Source organism: Sphaerodactylus townsendi, linkage group LG02 (assembly GCF_021028975.2).
Source record: "Sphaerodactylus townsendi isolate TG3544 linkage group LG02, MPM_Stown_v2.3, whole genome shotgun sequence".
Taxonomy (NCBI): domain Eukaryota; kingdom Metazoa; phylum Chordata; class Lepidosauria; order Squamata; family Sphaerodactylidae; genus Sphaerodactylus; species Sphaerodactylus townsendi.
Window position 1 is genome coordinate 21358696 of NC_059426.1, and position 12626 is coordinate 21371321.

Consider the following 12626-nt stretch of genomic DNA (forward strand, 5'->3'; position numbering starts at 1 on the left):
ATCATTATTTTTATTATTAAATTTATAACCCACTCATTCCCTACCAAGGTTGGGCTCTGGGCAGCATACAAGGGTTAAAATATATTAATACAATAAATAATTAAAACCTAATCATATCTAAAAGTACAATGACTCGATGGCATGTAGATAATAAATCGTGTGTAGCCTGTGATATATATATCTCCCACCCTCGACAAGCCTATCCAGTCTATCCAAGGCTAATGGAGGGTGTTGGTAGTTGATAGTTGGGAGGTCAGCAAGGTGGAAAAATGGACAGCCTCAAACGAAAGCCAGGTGGAACAACTCTTGTCTTGCAGGCCCTGTAGAATTGCTTAAGATCCCAAAGGCCCTGGGGTCAGCCAACAGAGTTCTAATGTAGCGGATATCCATAACAACACATTTTGAACAGCTAGGGCGTTATAGTAGAAAAATTGCAACCTGGTTATTAGGATCAATTTATTTTTTCAGTTTTTACTGTAACACTGAATTCAAAGATTACAAGCAAGTATTTAGATAATTCTGAATTCTCAAACATTACTTTTGTGGACATTGGCAAAATATCAAAACAATTCACTGAGGAATCTTTCATTCGTTTTACATTCATGACACTTATAGCCACAGATCTCCCCTTACCATGTTATATTATCTGCTCATTTCTCTCATATGTTGCAATGAAAAGAGGCACAATCTAACAGTCAGTCAACTATCTCAAGGATTTCAACACTGCAGCTAGTTGTTCTGGAAAAAATTAACTTTAGAGAACCATTTCAAAAAGGTCAGCACCTATTACTGCTTAAAAGTGCTGATTTATAAAAACAGGGCCGCAAAACTTTCAAAGGCCAATAGTGGTTGCTGTGTGCCATATGGATTGGCAAAGAAAACACCTTCATCTCTCTGAAATAGTTATTCTAAGATACTCCCTTAAGCATAACTGTTCTGTCCAGCTCTCAGTCTTCGTATTCCAGCTGATAGCAAAACAGTGGCTGCTAAAAAGCTAGGGATTTTGGTCACAAGAGGGATAATTAAGATACCTCCAAGCAAATTTTACTTTAAAACAATCTCCGCAAACTGAAAGGCAAAAGCCTTTGCCTAGATCTCTCATGTAATTCAAAGTGCTGCAGAAACGTGAGTGGAATGTGCGATGACAGAAGTACTGCTGCTATCCAAGAACGCACACTAGTATAGCTACCCAAAATGTCCTGATCCAGAGGTTTGCATGCACTTTGAGACACACCTCACGCACTTTCCCAAGCCAAGCTCACTTTTCACTTCTACAAGTATTTTGCTTTGTGTGCAGGCCTGAACTGATGTCAATGTAACTCTCTGGTCCAGCAAAGAACTGCTAAATCAGAGCTAGTGTCCATATTAAACAGACAGGCATTTAGTGCAATCCTATGCAGATTTATGCCTAAGATCATTGAAAAGAATGGGCTTAGATTGGTTTAACTCTGCACAGGACTGCACAGCTAATCTCACATTTCACATAAGCCCCTAGAACCTCACTTCATATCCTTTTGATGCACGATAAATGCTGTTTTGTCACTTCCGTAGGTTATGTGGTCTACATCGCATTTAATCTTAACAGGATATGAGAGGATTGTATTGTTTTGTTCTCAGTTCCAGTTTTGGGTACCATTTTCTGCCACAATATTATCCATAGTGCAATCATCTGCAGAGTTATGGCCAAACAACACATTACTGTTTTTAAGGAACTGGGGCCAGGTTCTCCGGATGCAGCTTGTGTTCCCTGAAGCCATATGGAAGCTTTGGGATGGGGAGCGGCTCTGTAGTAATGTATAGTGTGGCCCTGTGGCTACTTTAAGCTTACTGAAACTAGTGGGCTTAGATTGGAGTAAGTCTGCAGAGGATTACACCATTAACGGTGCATTCCTGAAGAGATTTGCTCCAGCCTAAACACATTCATTTCAGTGGACTTAGACTGGAATAACTGCTTAGGATTTCAGTGTAATTCACTTAAACGTTTAGACTGATACTGTGTTCTGGCAATATTACAGTATGGAGATTGTTTGGAAATACTGAGTTTGAGGCCATTTAAAGTGTGCTCTTGTCACAGTTGTTGATGCTTTTCTGATTGTGACAGGTAAATTTTGGCTTTCAAGGTTAACACTATGGTGCTTCTGCAGTCTTCTCAAAGGATGTGTTTTATACAGAAACCTAACCTCTTTCTGTTCCTTTTACCAAAACTGTTTCAGTGTATACACCAACAGCAATCATTGTATTAGGATCTTTTGCAACCACCTCTGTAAGTTTATTCTAATATCTACTGCAAACTACATCAACTCCTTGTAGATGTCTGAGGCTTGAGTTTTAGGAAAGGTAACACAGTTATTTCCAAAGGGTCTAACAGTCTCAAGATACAAAAATTTAAAAATGTATTAAGAATTAGTGAAGCTTCAGTATTAATAGGGAATGTTGAAGCAGGGGTAAGATTACACAGATCTTGGTCACTAGAAAATAAATGCTTAATACTCCAAACAAAGCTAATGTTTAGATATGATTAGAAATTGCAGAACACCTTGCTGAAACTGAATGTTAGCCATGTCTCAGTTCCCAAGGAAAGTGTTTTTACTTTATGTACATTGAAGGCTTAGACAACGTCAACGTAACCAACCTTGCATTGTTTGTGCTATGCAAAAGTGCAAGAAACAAATGCTCTTAATGCATCCCAAAGCCTTGATTTCACTGTTCTTCAACTAAGGCTTCGATATGAAAAGGATGTGCTTTTCACAGATTTTCGACACCTAGAACTTATTTCCGGAGCCTGGACGTAAAAGTTTGGCCACAAATTAAATCCATACATGTTAAAAGCAAATATCAAGCCAGTATTTCATCTGATGTTAAGAAGAATATGTTCAGATAAACAGATGTGGCTTCTCCTCGCCAGTCATACAGTTTTGAGCCAAACAAAAATCCTCATCCTTAAGCCACGGATTCGAGGCTCTCCAGGTGCAAATGCAAGACAGACTTTGATTCAAGCCCAGTGCCAACATAAAAAGTAAACATTAGTACACAGTATAGTATTTCAGCCTCCCAGGATTTAGAAGCCACTGCCTCAAACTGTTAAGTCACAGTTCAAGATGTGCTTTTGTTGTTAATGTAACAATGGGATACATTCACAGTGTCAGAATACTTCGTGAACTCTGAAATGGTTCTCTAAGGAAGGGGCTTCATCGGCAAAATGAAGATGGCTGTTGACATTCACACCAAACTCCTCAAGAATTTGTACAAATCTCTTGTGCTCTTTTCCGATCCACGACCTCATTGTATCAAACACTTGGTACGGTGTGACATGCACATTAACGGTAATCCCCATCTGTGAAAATCCTTCTAGCACATCGGGACAGGTCACCCAAGTGTTGCTTCCTCCAGAATGACCACCATCCAGCCAGTAAATTGCTTGTATGTTTTTTATGAAGGCATCTATGTCCTTGTCCTGTTTTGCTTCCTTTAGTTCATAAAGTAATTGGTTCAAGACAACACAACCTTTACTGAAACCTATTAAAGTGAATGACACCCCACCAATCACAGAAGGTTCAATAAAGTTCATGGTTGAATTGCTGAAGCGTTCACAGTCTTGCTCTTTTTCTGTTGTCGGACATCCATTGGTAGTAGGAACAGTGGGAGATTTGTACAGTGTGGCCTTTTCATCCTCACTAAAACCATGTGTGGTCTTCTTTGAAAGCAGAACGTTCTGTGCAATTTTAAATGCATTCACCAGCAGTGCGTGGAGGTGTTTGAAGGCTCCAAAGTCTGTGCTGTGTCCAGGCGCTCCAAACATATTGCTTGCCACAAAGTTGTCATAACAGCTAAATTTGTGCAAATGCATCCGAGAACATTTTATAACCCAAATGTAACTGCCGGGGAAACGATGGCCGAGGATAGCAGCGATGTTTTCTAAGCACCAGCGTTCCCACTGGAAATTTTCTGGATGGCAAACCATTATTTCATGATAGTTCTGAAATAAGGCAACAAATAAAACTTAACACAGAGTCTGAATGTATCTTGTCAGCCATAAATAACATTTTTAGTATGACCTATGTGAGCAATAGGATATTCCAGTTGAAAGAAAAACAATGTTGCTCTTTTTTCTTTGTTCTAGGACCCAGTTCCTTTCACCCTGCAAAGTCTGATATTTTACTTTTTAAACATTAGGTGTTACAATGAAATTTTGAGTCTGCAATGGTGACCTGACACCTGGGATTTGTTGAGCCTTGCCTTAAGTACAGTTAAGGAGCAGCAGTGGCGTAGGAGGTTAAGAGCTCGTGTGTCTAATCTGGAGCAACCGGGTTTGATTCCCAGCTCTGCCGCCTGAGCTGTGGAGGCTTATCTGGGGAATTCAGATTAGCCTGTGCACTCCCACACACGCCAGCTGGGTGACCTTCGGCTAGTCACAGCTTCTCGGAGCTCTCTCAGCCCCACCTACCTCACAGGGTGTTTGTTGTGAGGGGGGAAGGGCAAGGAGATTGTAAGCCCCTTTGAGTCTCCTGTAGGAGAGAAAGGGGAGATATAAATCCAAACTCTTCTTCTCTTCTAAACCAACGGATTTCAGTGGGCTTAAATTCACTTAAACACATGTTAGATTGTAACTACAGAATCTCTAACTGTAAACTCTCTTCATCACAGGCTGTGAGGCGGCTCCTGGAGAGGCAGCAATTATTTCCAAGGAGAGAGGAGGGTGGAGGTGTGTGCGGGGGAGATCATCACCAAATGCACCTGTGCCAAACAATCAAGGCCAGTTTGAGGACCCCAGTAACAAAAGACCTATCAATACAGGGCATGTTTGCATTTCTATTATTATTCTGTAGAAGCCTGAAATCTTTATCTGCAATCTACAGGCAGGGCGAAGTGTTAGGAAATGCACACCAAAATGGACATAAACTTGAAATAACATGCACTCCCTTCTCACATTAGACATTTTAACCACTCCAGATATATCAAGAGGAGTCATCCCTTAGACTTACGATTCTACAGTTCCTCTCTAGCATTTGATGAAGGGGGTACTTTCCTACAGAAAATACTTTAAAAAAATAATGTAACTTACAGCACAATGCTATGCAGAACCAAGTCCCACGGTGTCCAATGGCGCTTACTCCCAGGTTGGATTCCAACCGTTGGAAGCACCATGCTTGGGTTACAGCGCAACTACAGAGCTGCTCCAGTCGAAGCCCATGGGTTGCTATGAAACGACGAGAGGAACTCTGTATGGAAACGCAAACTCTGCATGGAAAATGCAATCCTAAAGAGAGTTATTCCAGTCGAAGCCTATTCATTTCAATTGGCTTAGAGACTGCAGTAACTCGGCATAGGATCCCCTTGCATGTCTGCTCACACCAGTGCAATCCTAAAAGAAGTTACTTCAGTCGAAGCCTATTTATTTCAATTCGCGAAGACTGGAGTTCCTCTATGCAGGATTCCCCCGTAAATCTATTCAAATCAGTGCGTTTCGCTTGCAGCAATTCTGCACTGGAGTCCACAGACTCTTGCACGGCCCGATCCTGTGCATGATTCCTCGGAAACAAGATCCCCCCTAGGCTCCGTGCCGGGGGCGGCGGAGGGTCTCACCTGCACGTCCCCGGGGAAGTAGATGACATGATGCTGGGGCAGCTCCAGGCGCGGGGCGGGCGGGGGCAAGAACAGCAGCACGTCGTTGGCTCGGTAGGGCTCGGCGCCCGGCACCTCGGGCAGCCGCAGCCACGGCAGCTTCACCCGTGGGGACGACGAGAGGCAGGCGGCGGAGGCACCGGCGGCGCGGGCCAAGAGGTTGCGGCTGCTCCCGCTGCCGCTGCCCGAAGGCCCCGCCAGGCAGGCAGCCGGCACCCCGCGCAGGCTCATGTTCCGCGCCAGGCAGAGGAAAGCGGAGCTGAGGAGTCCCCTCAGGACGGAGGCGACAGGTGGGCAGCGCCTGCTCATGGAGGCTCTCCGCCCGGCCTGGGCGCCGCCAGCCGCCTCAGCCGGGCCCGCCCACACCTTGCTAGGCAGCGCGCTGACGACGGCGCACGCGCGGCCAGAGGGGCGGGGCGTCCCTGGGAGGCGGGGCTTAGCGGACAGAAGTGAGGGGAACGGACTAACACCTCCCCCTCGCTCGCTGTTGGCGTGACTGGTTGGCCGCCTTCCGTTGGTTCTGCAAGAGAGGGCGGGAAGCTCAAAGGCGAGAGGGAGTGGGGCGTGGAAAGGGTGTGGCCGAAGGGAAATGGCGAGACGCGCGAGGAGCTGGAAGAAGACGGCGCTTGCGCCGTGCGCGGCATTCGAAACGGATTTAACGGCTGCCTGCTGTTGAACTAGTTTTTAAAAAAGATTTTGGAGAGTTTAAAAAAAGAGTTAAGTTAAACCGAACCTAATGTTCGGAACATTACATGATGTTGAATTTTATTCTGAATAAGGTTAAAGCTAAGAAAAATATTTTTTCTAAATGACGAGCTGAAAGATGGGAAAGCGTGTGGGAATCCCATTGCTTTGATAATCTTGAGCAGTCCCATTGGATTTACGATAACCGCAGAGGTGGGATCCAGCAGGTTCTCACCAGTTCCCGAGAGTAGGTGTGTGCGAGAGGGGGTTACTAATTGGGTCTGCTTTTCCGTTAGAAATTCCATTAGGTCCCAAAATCATAAAGTCCTGTTGTTTCCTATGTGGCTGGTTAGCGAAGGAAGAAAACGGGATAATTCTCCCTGTTGGCCTGTTTTAAAAACATGTTTTAGTAATATGGTAACGTTCCTTGTTTAAGGAAAGTATCCTTCTTTTGATTTCTAGAAACAAAATTAAGTATTTGAAAGTATTGACAGGCAGTCAATTGGAGGAGAAGTAGTTGTTTCTGTAGCCAGTAGACAATAGGACTTGCTATAATGAGTTTAAATTATGGACAGAAAGATACCAGCTGGAAATTAGGAACTTTTTTTTTACAGTAAGAGTTTTTTACAGTAACAGAGAAATTATTAATGCCCCGCCCCTGGAATGCCCGGCCACGCCCCCGTCGTGCCCTGCCCAGTCCCATTGGCGTTACGCCACTGTTTGAATCCCACCACCCTGGGAACCTGTTACTAAAACTTTTGGATCCCACCACTGGATAACCGCCTTATAAGCAGAGCTACATTCTTCTTAGCCCATTGACTGCAATGGCGTTACAGGGCTACTAACCTCTAGACATGCCCTGGAGTTTTCCAACAATAGCAACTTACCTCCATGCAGTTCCCTGGAAATCATGGCGACTTTGGAGGGTGGCCTCTGGCCTTCTACCTACCTGAGGTCCCTCCCTAAAATTTCCAGAATTTTCCCAGCTCAGTCGGCAACCCTAGACTATCACTCTGCTTGGGATTATGTTATCAGGAGCCATTAGATTCATTTTAATATTGGCTGCAAGTGACTAAGGGTTTCGTGATCATTTTTAGGGTTGCCAGCTCTAGGTTGGGAATTGCCTAGAGATTTGGAAGTGGGCTTGGGAAGAGTGTAGGGGTGGGATGGGATTTCAGTGGGGTTTAATGACATAGAGTCCACCCCTCCAAAGTCCAGGGAAACTGATCTCTGTTATCTGGAGATTGGTTAAGATTCCAGAAGTTTCTTCAGGCCTGACCTGGAGATTGGCAGTCCTAGGCCAGTGATGGCGAACCTATGGCACGGGTGCCAGAGGTGGCACTCGGAGCCCTCTCTGTGGGCACGCACACACAGAGTTCATCATGTGGGGGGCGGAAAATCACACCCACACCCACACACACACATCTAGGCTGGCCTGGGCCACTGAGCACGATGTGCGCGCACCGTGGTGAGTAGGGAGGACTTGGCTGGCGGGCCTGGTACCTGTGCTCCGGGTGGCTTCTGCCCGAGGCGGGGGGGTGTGTGTGTGTGTGTGTGTGTGTGCAGAGGAGGCAGAGATGCTAGAGAGGCACAGAGCGGTGCACGCAGGACTTGCTGGAGGCTAGAGCAGGATGGCCCCTGTTCAAGCGGGTGGGGAGGAGGAAGAGGGAACCAAGCCAACCGTTTTTTTCTAAAACCACAGCATTCAGGTTAAATTGAAGTGCCGGGTTGGCACTTTGTGATAAATAACTGTGGTTTGGGTTGCAATTTGGGCACTCAGTCTTAAAAAGGTTCACCATCACTGTCCTAGGCGTTTCCCCCACAGACAAAACATCCTGGGATAGACCCAGGATCATATATCCCAGAGTGTTTTTATCCTGGTTTCTCCACCCAGCTGCCCATCAGTGTGTTCAGGTTGGGGGGGAAGAACAGTGAATTATGCATGAGCCCCTGGTTTATTTTCATTTTCCACATTTACGTTTACGTAGTGTGCGTTCGTTTACGTAGATTCTGTTTTTCTGACGTTCTGATTGGCTGCAGCTAGCGGCAAAGATGGAAAAATAAACCGGCCCATCTCCCACTGTGTTTGCATGGGAGTGAGAGCGGCATGTGCTTTTTCATAAGAACCGCCAATTTCATCGTTTTTTGAAAGCTGCGTGATAAAGGCAAATCTCACGGGGCGGGCCCGATTTAGGCACGGAAACCTTGCAGAATTCATGCCCAACCTGGGATGGTTCACTTCCTTATCCCAGGATATATTGGGGAAAACGCTCTGGTTTCTACAGTGTTTCTGTAAAGCTTAATATAAAGTCAGTAGCTGACTATTGACCCCTCAGTTCGTGTCAAGTGAGGATCCTTTTCTCTGTCCTCTTCTATCATGCCACAGCATAGGGATGCCAACCTCTAGGTGAGACCTGGAGATCCCCTGTTATTACAATTCATCTCCAGCCTACAAAGATCAGTTCCCTTGAAGAAAATGGATGCTTTCAAGTGTAGCATCTATGACACTGTAACCCACTGGTGTTCCTATCCTCCTGAGGCTTCATCTCCAAATCTCTAAGAGTTTCCCAGCCTAGAGCTGAGAACCATACCTCGCAGCTGCCGCCAGTGACCATGGTGGATCTGGCAACCCTACTGTAACACCATTTGATAAAATGGCCTGAATCACTTCTAAATGAGGCTTCTTAACCTTGCCCTTGATAAAGGCTCTTTGCAAGTTTTTTAAACGCACACCTGGAAGAACAATGACAGTTTATCTGTTTGCATGCTGTGCTAATTTTCAAGTTACTGGGAATTTTTATATACCGTGTTTCCCCGAAAATAAGACAGTGTATTATATTAATTTTTACTCCCAAAGATGCGCTGTGTCTTATTTTCAGGGGATGTCTTATTTTTCTGCTCCACAGCTGCATGCTCTGGTATTCTGTTCGACGGGCATGCTTCCAAACAAAAGCTTTGCTACGTCTTACTTTTGGGGGATGCTTTATATTTAGCACTTCAGCAAAACCTCTACTACGTCTTATTTTCAGGGAAACAGGGTGGTGGAACAATTACTCACATTCTGCCCTTTAGTTGCTGCAGAGACCCTCCCTTGCAGTCCTGATGGAGTAGTTAAATGGGACTGAGAAATGTGCTCAGAGTTTTGCCCCATGCGCACTACTGACATGAATGGAACAATTATAGTTAGATCAGGGCTTTGTGATTAGCATTAATGCCCAAGGGAGCTTTCATTGTGAATATTCTGACATTCATTTGGAAGCAAACCCCACTGAAATTGATTGAAGTTTTGCTTTGCATGCACCAGGTGTCTGGATTCAATCCCCAGGTTCTTAGGTTGTAACATCTCAGGTGGGATCGGATTGATGAATTCGGACTCAGCTTGAAGGACAATCAGTATGACTGACATCCCACCTTTGGGGAACAGGCTCAAGATGTCAATCATAAACAACAAATCCCCTGTCTGGCTCTAATACAGAATTAAAAACTCAATTTTAATATAAACATTTAAAAATACATCAATGAACATATAAACTATACATACAGGAACAGGACACAATGTCAAGAGACTGAGCAGACCTGTGGAGTTGAGCTTAAGGCCAGAGCGTAATGCCTTATATTTAGGAGTTGGAATTGTCTCAGGCTAACAACTTGTACCAGAATGATGTGAGTGGCTGAAGAAGACTTTTTAGTCGAAAGTATTGAATTCATCCCGGATCAATACTACACCTTCATCGGAGATTGACCACCAGCCAATTTGTTCACCTCACAACTGTGCACAATTCATTGAATATGATGTTCTCATGGTAGAGACTTGTTGTGTATATATTGGTCCAGAGAATCTCCCCTTTTTTTGTGCATGAGTGTATGTGGGGTTTCGAATCGTTGTTGTCCATTGTATATGTAGTTTATATGTTCATTGATGTATTTTTAAATGTTTATATTAAAATGGAGTTTTTAATTCTGTATTAGAGCCAGGCAGGGGATTTGCTGTTTATGATTGACATAAACTTTGTTTTGTTTTGTATTGCATTGAACAGGCTCAAGATCCCAGCCCTCTGTAAAATCCAATAAGATCACTAGGACTTGAGAGATATTAAAGTTTATTCAGGCTGCAGCTTGAACAGACTCTTAACAAGTGATTGCACAGTCAAAATTCAAAGGGTCTATAGAGATATATATGTGTGTCAATCTTACATCAATAGTGAAATCATTATAACACCACCTTTTACATGAAAAGACAGGTGAAACTCCCAACAGGCATCTTCATGGGATCCATGTTTAGAAGGTGGGAGGGGAAAGGGAGATAGGGGTGGAGATGAAGCTTAGACCTACTTTTCTCACTTAATTGTCACATTTTTATTACTTTACAGATTGATAAAACAATTGCTCAACTTATGATTCATACTCTTATCTGTTACAGTGAGGACACTGAATTAGCTAAGCTGTATGCCTGCTGTTCTTTGGAAAACTCCTTGAGCTTCTGGGGAGGAATGCTGTAATTTTGTTCAGCCAGAGATATAATCCACGCATTCAGCACGTTCTGTCAGATGAGTTATGGTTACCAACTCCTGTCCTGGACAGAAAGCCAAACAACTAAGACTGAGCATCATAGTTTTAGACAAACACAGTAAGGAGTTGTCTTTTCAGTTGATTAAACAGCAGATCATGTACCGGTAAAACTTCTCAAAGAGCACCAGGTCTTTATCAATTTAAAATAACCATGCCTTTGCAAGAATTAATATTAGTTTGACTTACTACAATTAGTAAATTATAAATTTGTTTCTTTTAAATGTGTCTACATGACTTACTGCAAAGTAACTATGTCTCCATATATATATATGGCCAGTCATCATCTCCCTGCCCACCTTATGTCATTGGGTTGTTTTGAGGATGAAATGGAAGGCAGGGTATTGCGTTCTCCTTGGAAGATGGGCAACATCTAGGAAATAAACACATAATTTTTTTTGTGTAGCAGGGTGCAATTTTAACACCAAAGCAATGGAACTATTGCCTTCTATTACCGACTACAGTGGACAACTCATAAATATTTATTTATTTATTTATTTACTGACTTATTCATTCATTCATTTGAGTTTACTATATCGTCCATCTCTAAAGGGCTCTGGGTGGTGCACAATCTAGTACAGCAATTAAAATACATAATATTTTTTTTTAAAAAAAACATAAGACAGATTATAAAAGCCTAAAATTAACTAGCAGACAGCTAGTATCTAATAGTATGTCAGGGCGGTCTATGTGCCCTCAGCATAAGGAATGACACTCATATCAATGGCTGGCTCCCCCAAAGGCCCGGTGGAATAACTCTATTTTGCAGGCTCTGTGGAATTGTTCAAGGTCCCGCAGGGCCCAGATGGTCAGAGGTAGAGCGTTCCACCAGGCTGGGGCCAAGGCACTAAAGGCCCTGGCCCAGGTAGAGGCCAGCCGCATCATTGAGGGGCCAGGGACCACCAGTAAATTGGCCTCTGCAGAGGCTGAATGGGGATGGCAGGCTTATAGCCACAAGCCTTAACAACAAGACATAAAGCCAAATCAATAAAAGAGATATAGTGAGACAAAAATATACGATAAGACAAAACACAATAATTCAATAGACCAAAACAGGACTACAACTATTTTTGAGGATTGACAAGCACAAACCTTTTCCTTATTTTAATTGATACATATACAAAAGAGGCAACCTTATACATAATCGCTGGGTTTACAATCTGCCAAAAGAAAACAGATACGATCCTCATCTGATTCCACAGACTGGAATGACTTGGCTCAGTCTAGATCAAATACTGTCATATAACGGACAGTAGCTAAAATAGTGGGCAAGGTTGTCTGCATAGTTACAGGCACATGGGCAGAAACAACGATCAGGAGAGATTTTACTATCTTCCCTGAATGTAAGTCGAGGGCATTTTCTGAAATGGGGTGCTTGTAAATGCTCTTCTTAGTGATGCATCTGTAAATTCATATAAATGTCGTGATAATTTTTTAACTGGCCTAAAGTGAGAGTGCTATATTGAAAACTTTGAATTTTAAGGAAACGGAATGTCCTGGCATGCTTTCTTATTGATTGCCCATTGATGAATTTTATTATAGTTCCAGATTTTCATTGTGGGGGGAGGGGGGCGGGATAGTCATAAAGTTGTAAAACAGGAGTCAAGACCTTGCACCAATAGTTTTTCTTTAGGTAGAAGTGATATCCATAGGACGCCAGCAGTGTATTAGAAGCACTAGCCTGTTTGAGGGAAAATTGCATGAGCTTTAGATGAACCTTCAGGGAAACCGAAGGCAGACCTGCCTCAATTTTT

General features: G+C 43.5%; 1 protein-coding gene across 1 annotated transcript; it reads right to left on the minus strand.

The window, feature by feature from the left end:
- Positions 1-420: 420 nt before the first annotated feature.
- On the minus strand, positions 421-5995 carry LG02H2orf69 (linkage group 02 C2orf69 homolog). The gene is made up of 2 exons (XM_048483721.1): positions 5584-5995; positions 421-3976 (listed from the first exon to the last, which is right to left on the minus strand). Exons 1-2 carry the CDS (start codon positions 5929-5931, stop codon positions 3143-3145), a joined length of 1182 nt encoding a protein of 393 aa, XP_048339678.1. The 5' UTR covers positions 5932-5995; the 3' UTR covers positions 421-3142.
- Positions 5996-12626: the final 6631 nt, after the last annotated feature.

Coding starts and splice junctions, on each gene's coding strand:
- LG02H2orf69 (XM_048483721.1), bottom strand. CDS start 5,931: ATGAGCAGGCGCTGCCCACCTGTCGCCTCCGTCCTGAGGGGACTCCTC. Junction 3,977..5,583: donor ACTTCCCCGGGGACGTGCAG/GTGAGACCCTCC, acceptor GCCTTATTTCAG/AACTATCATGAAATAATGGT.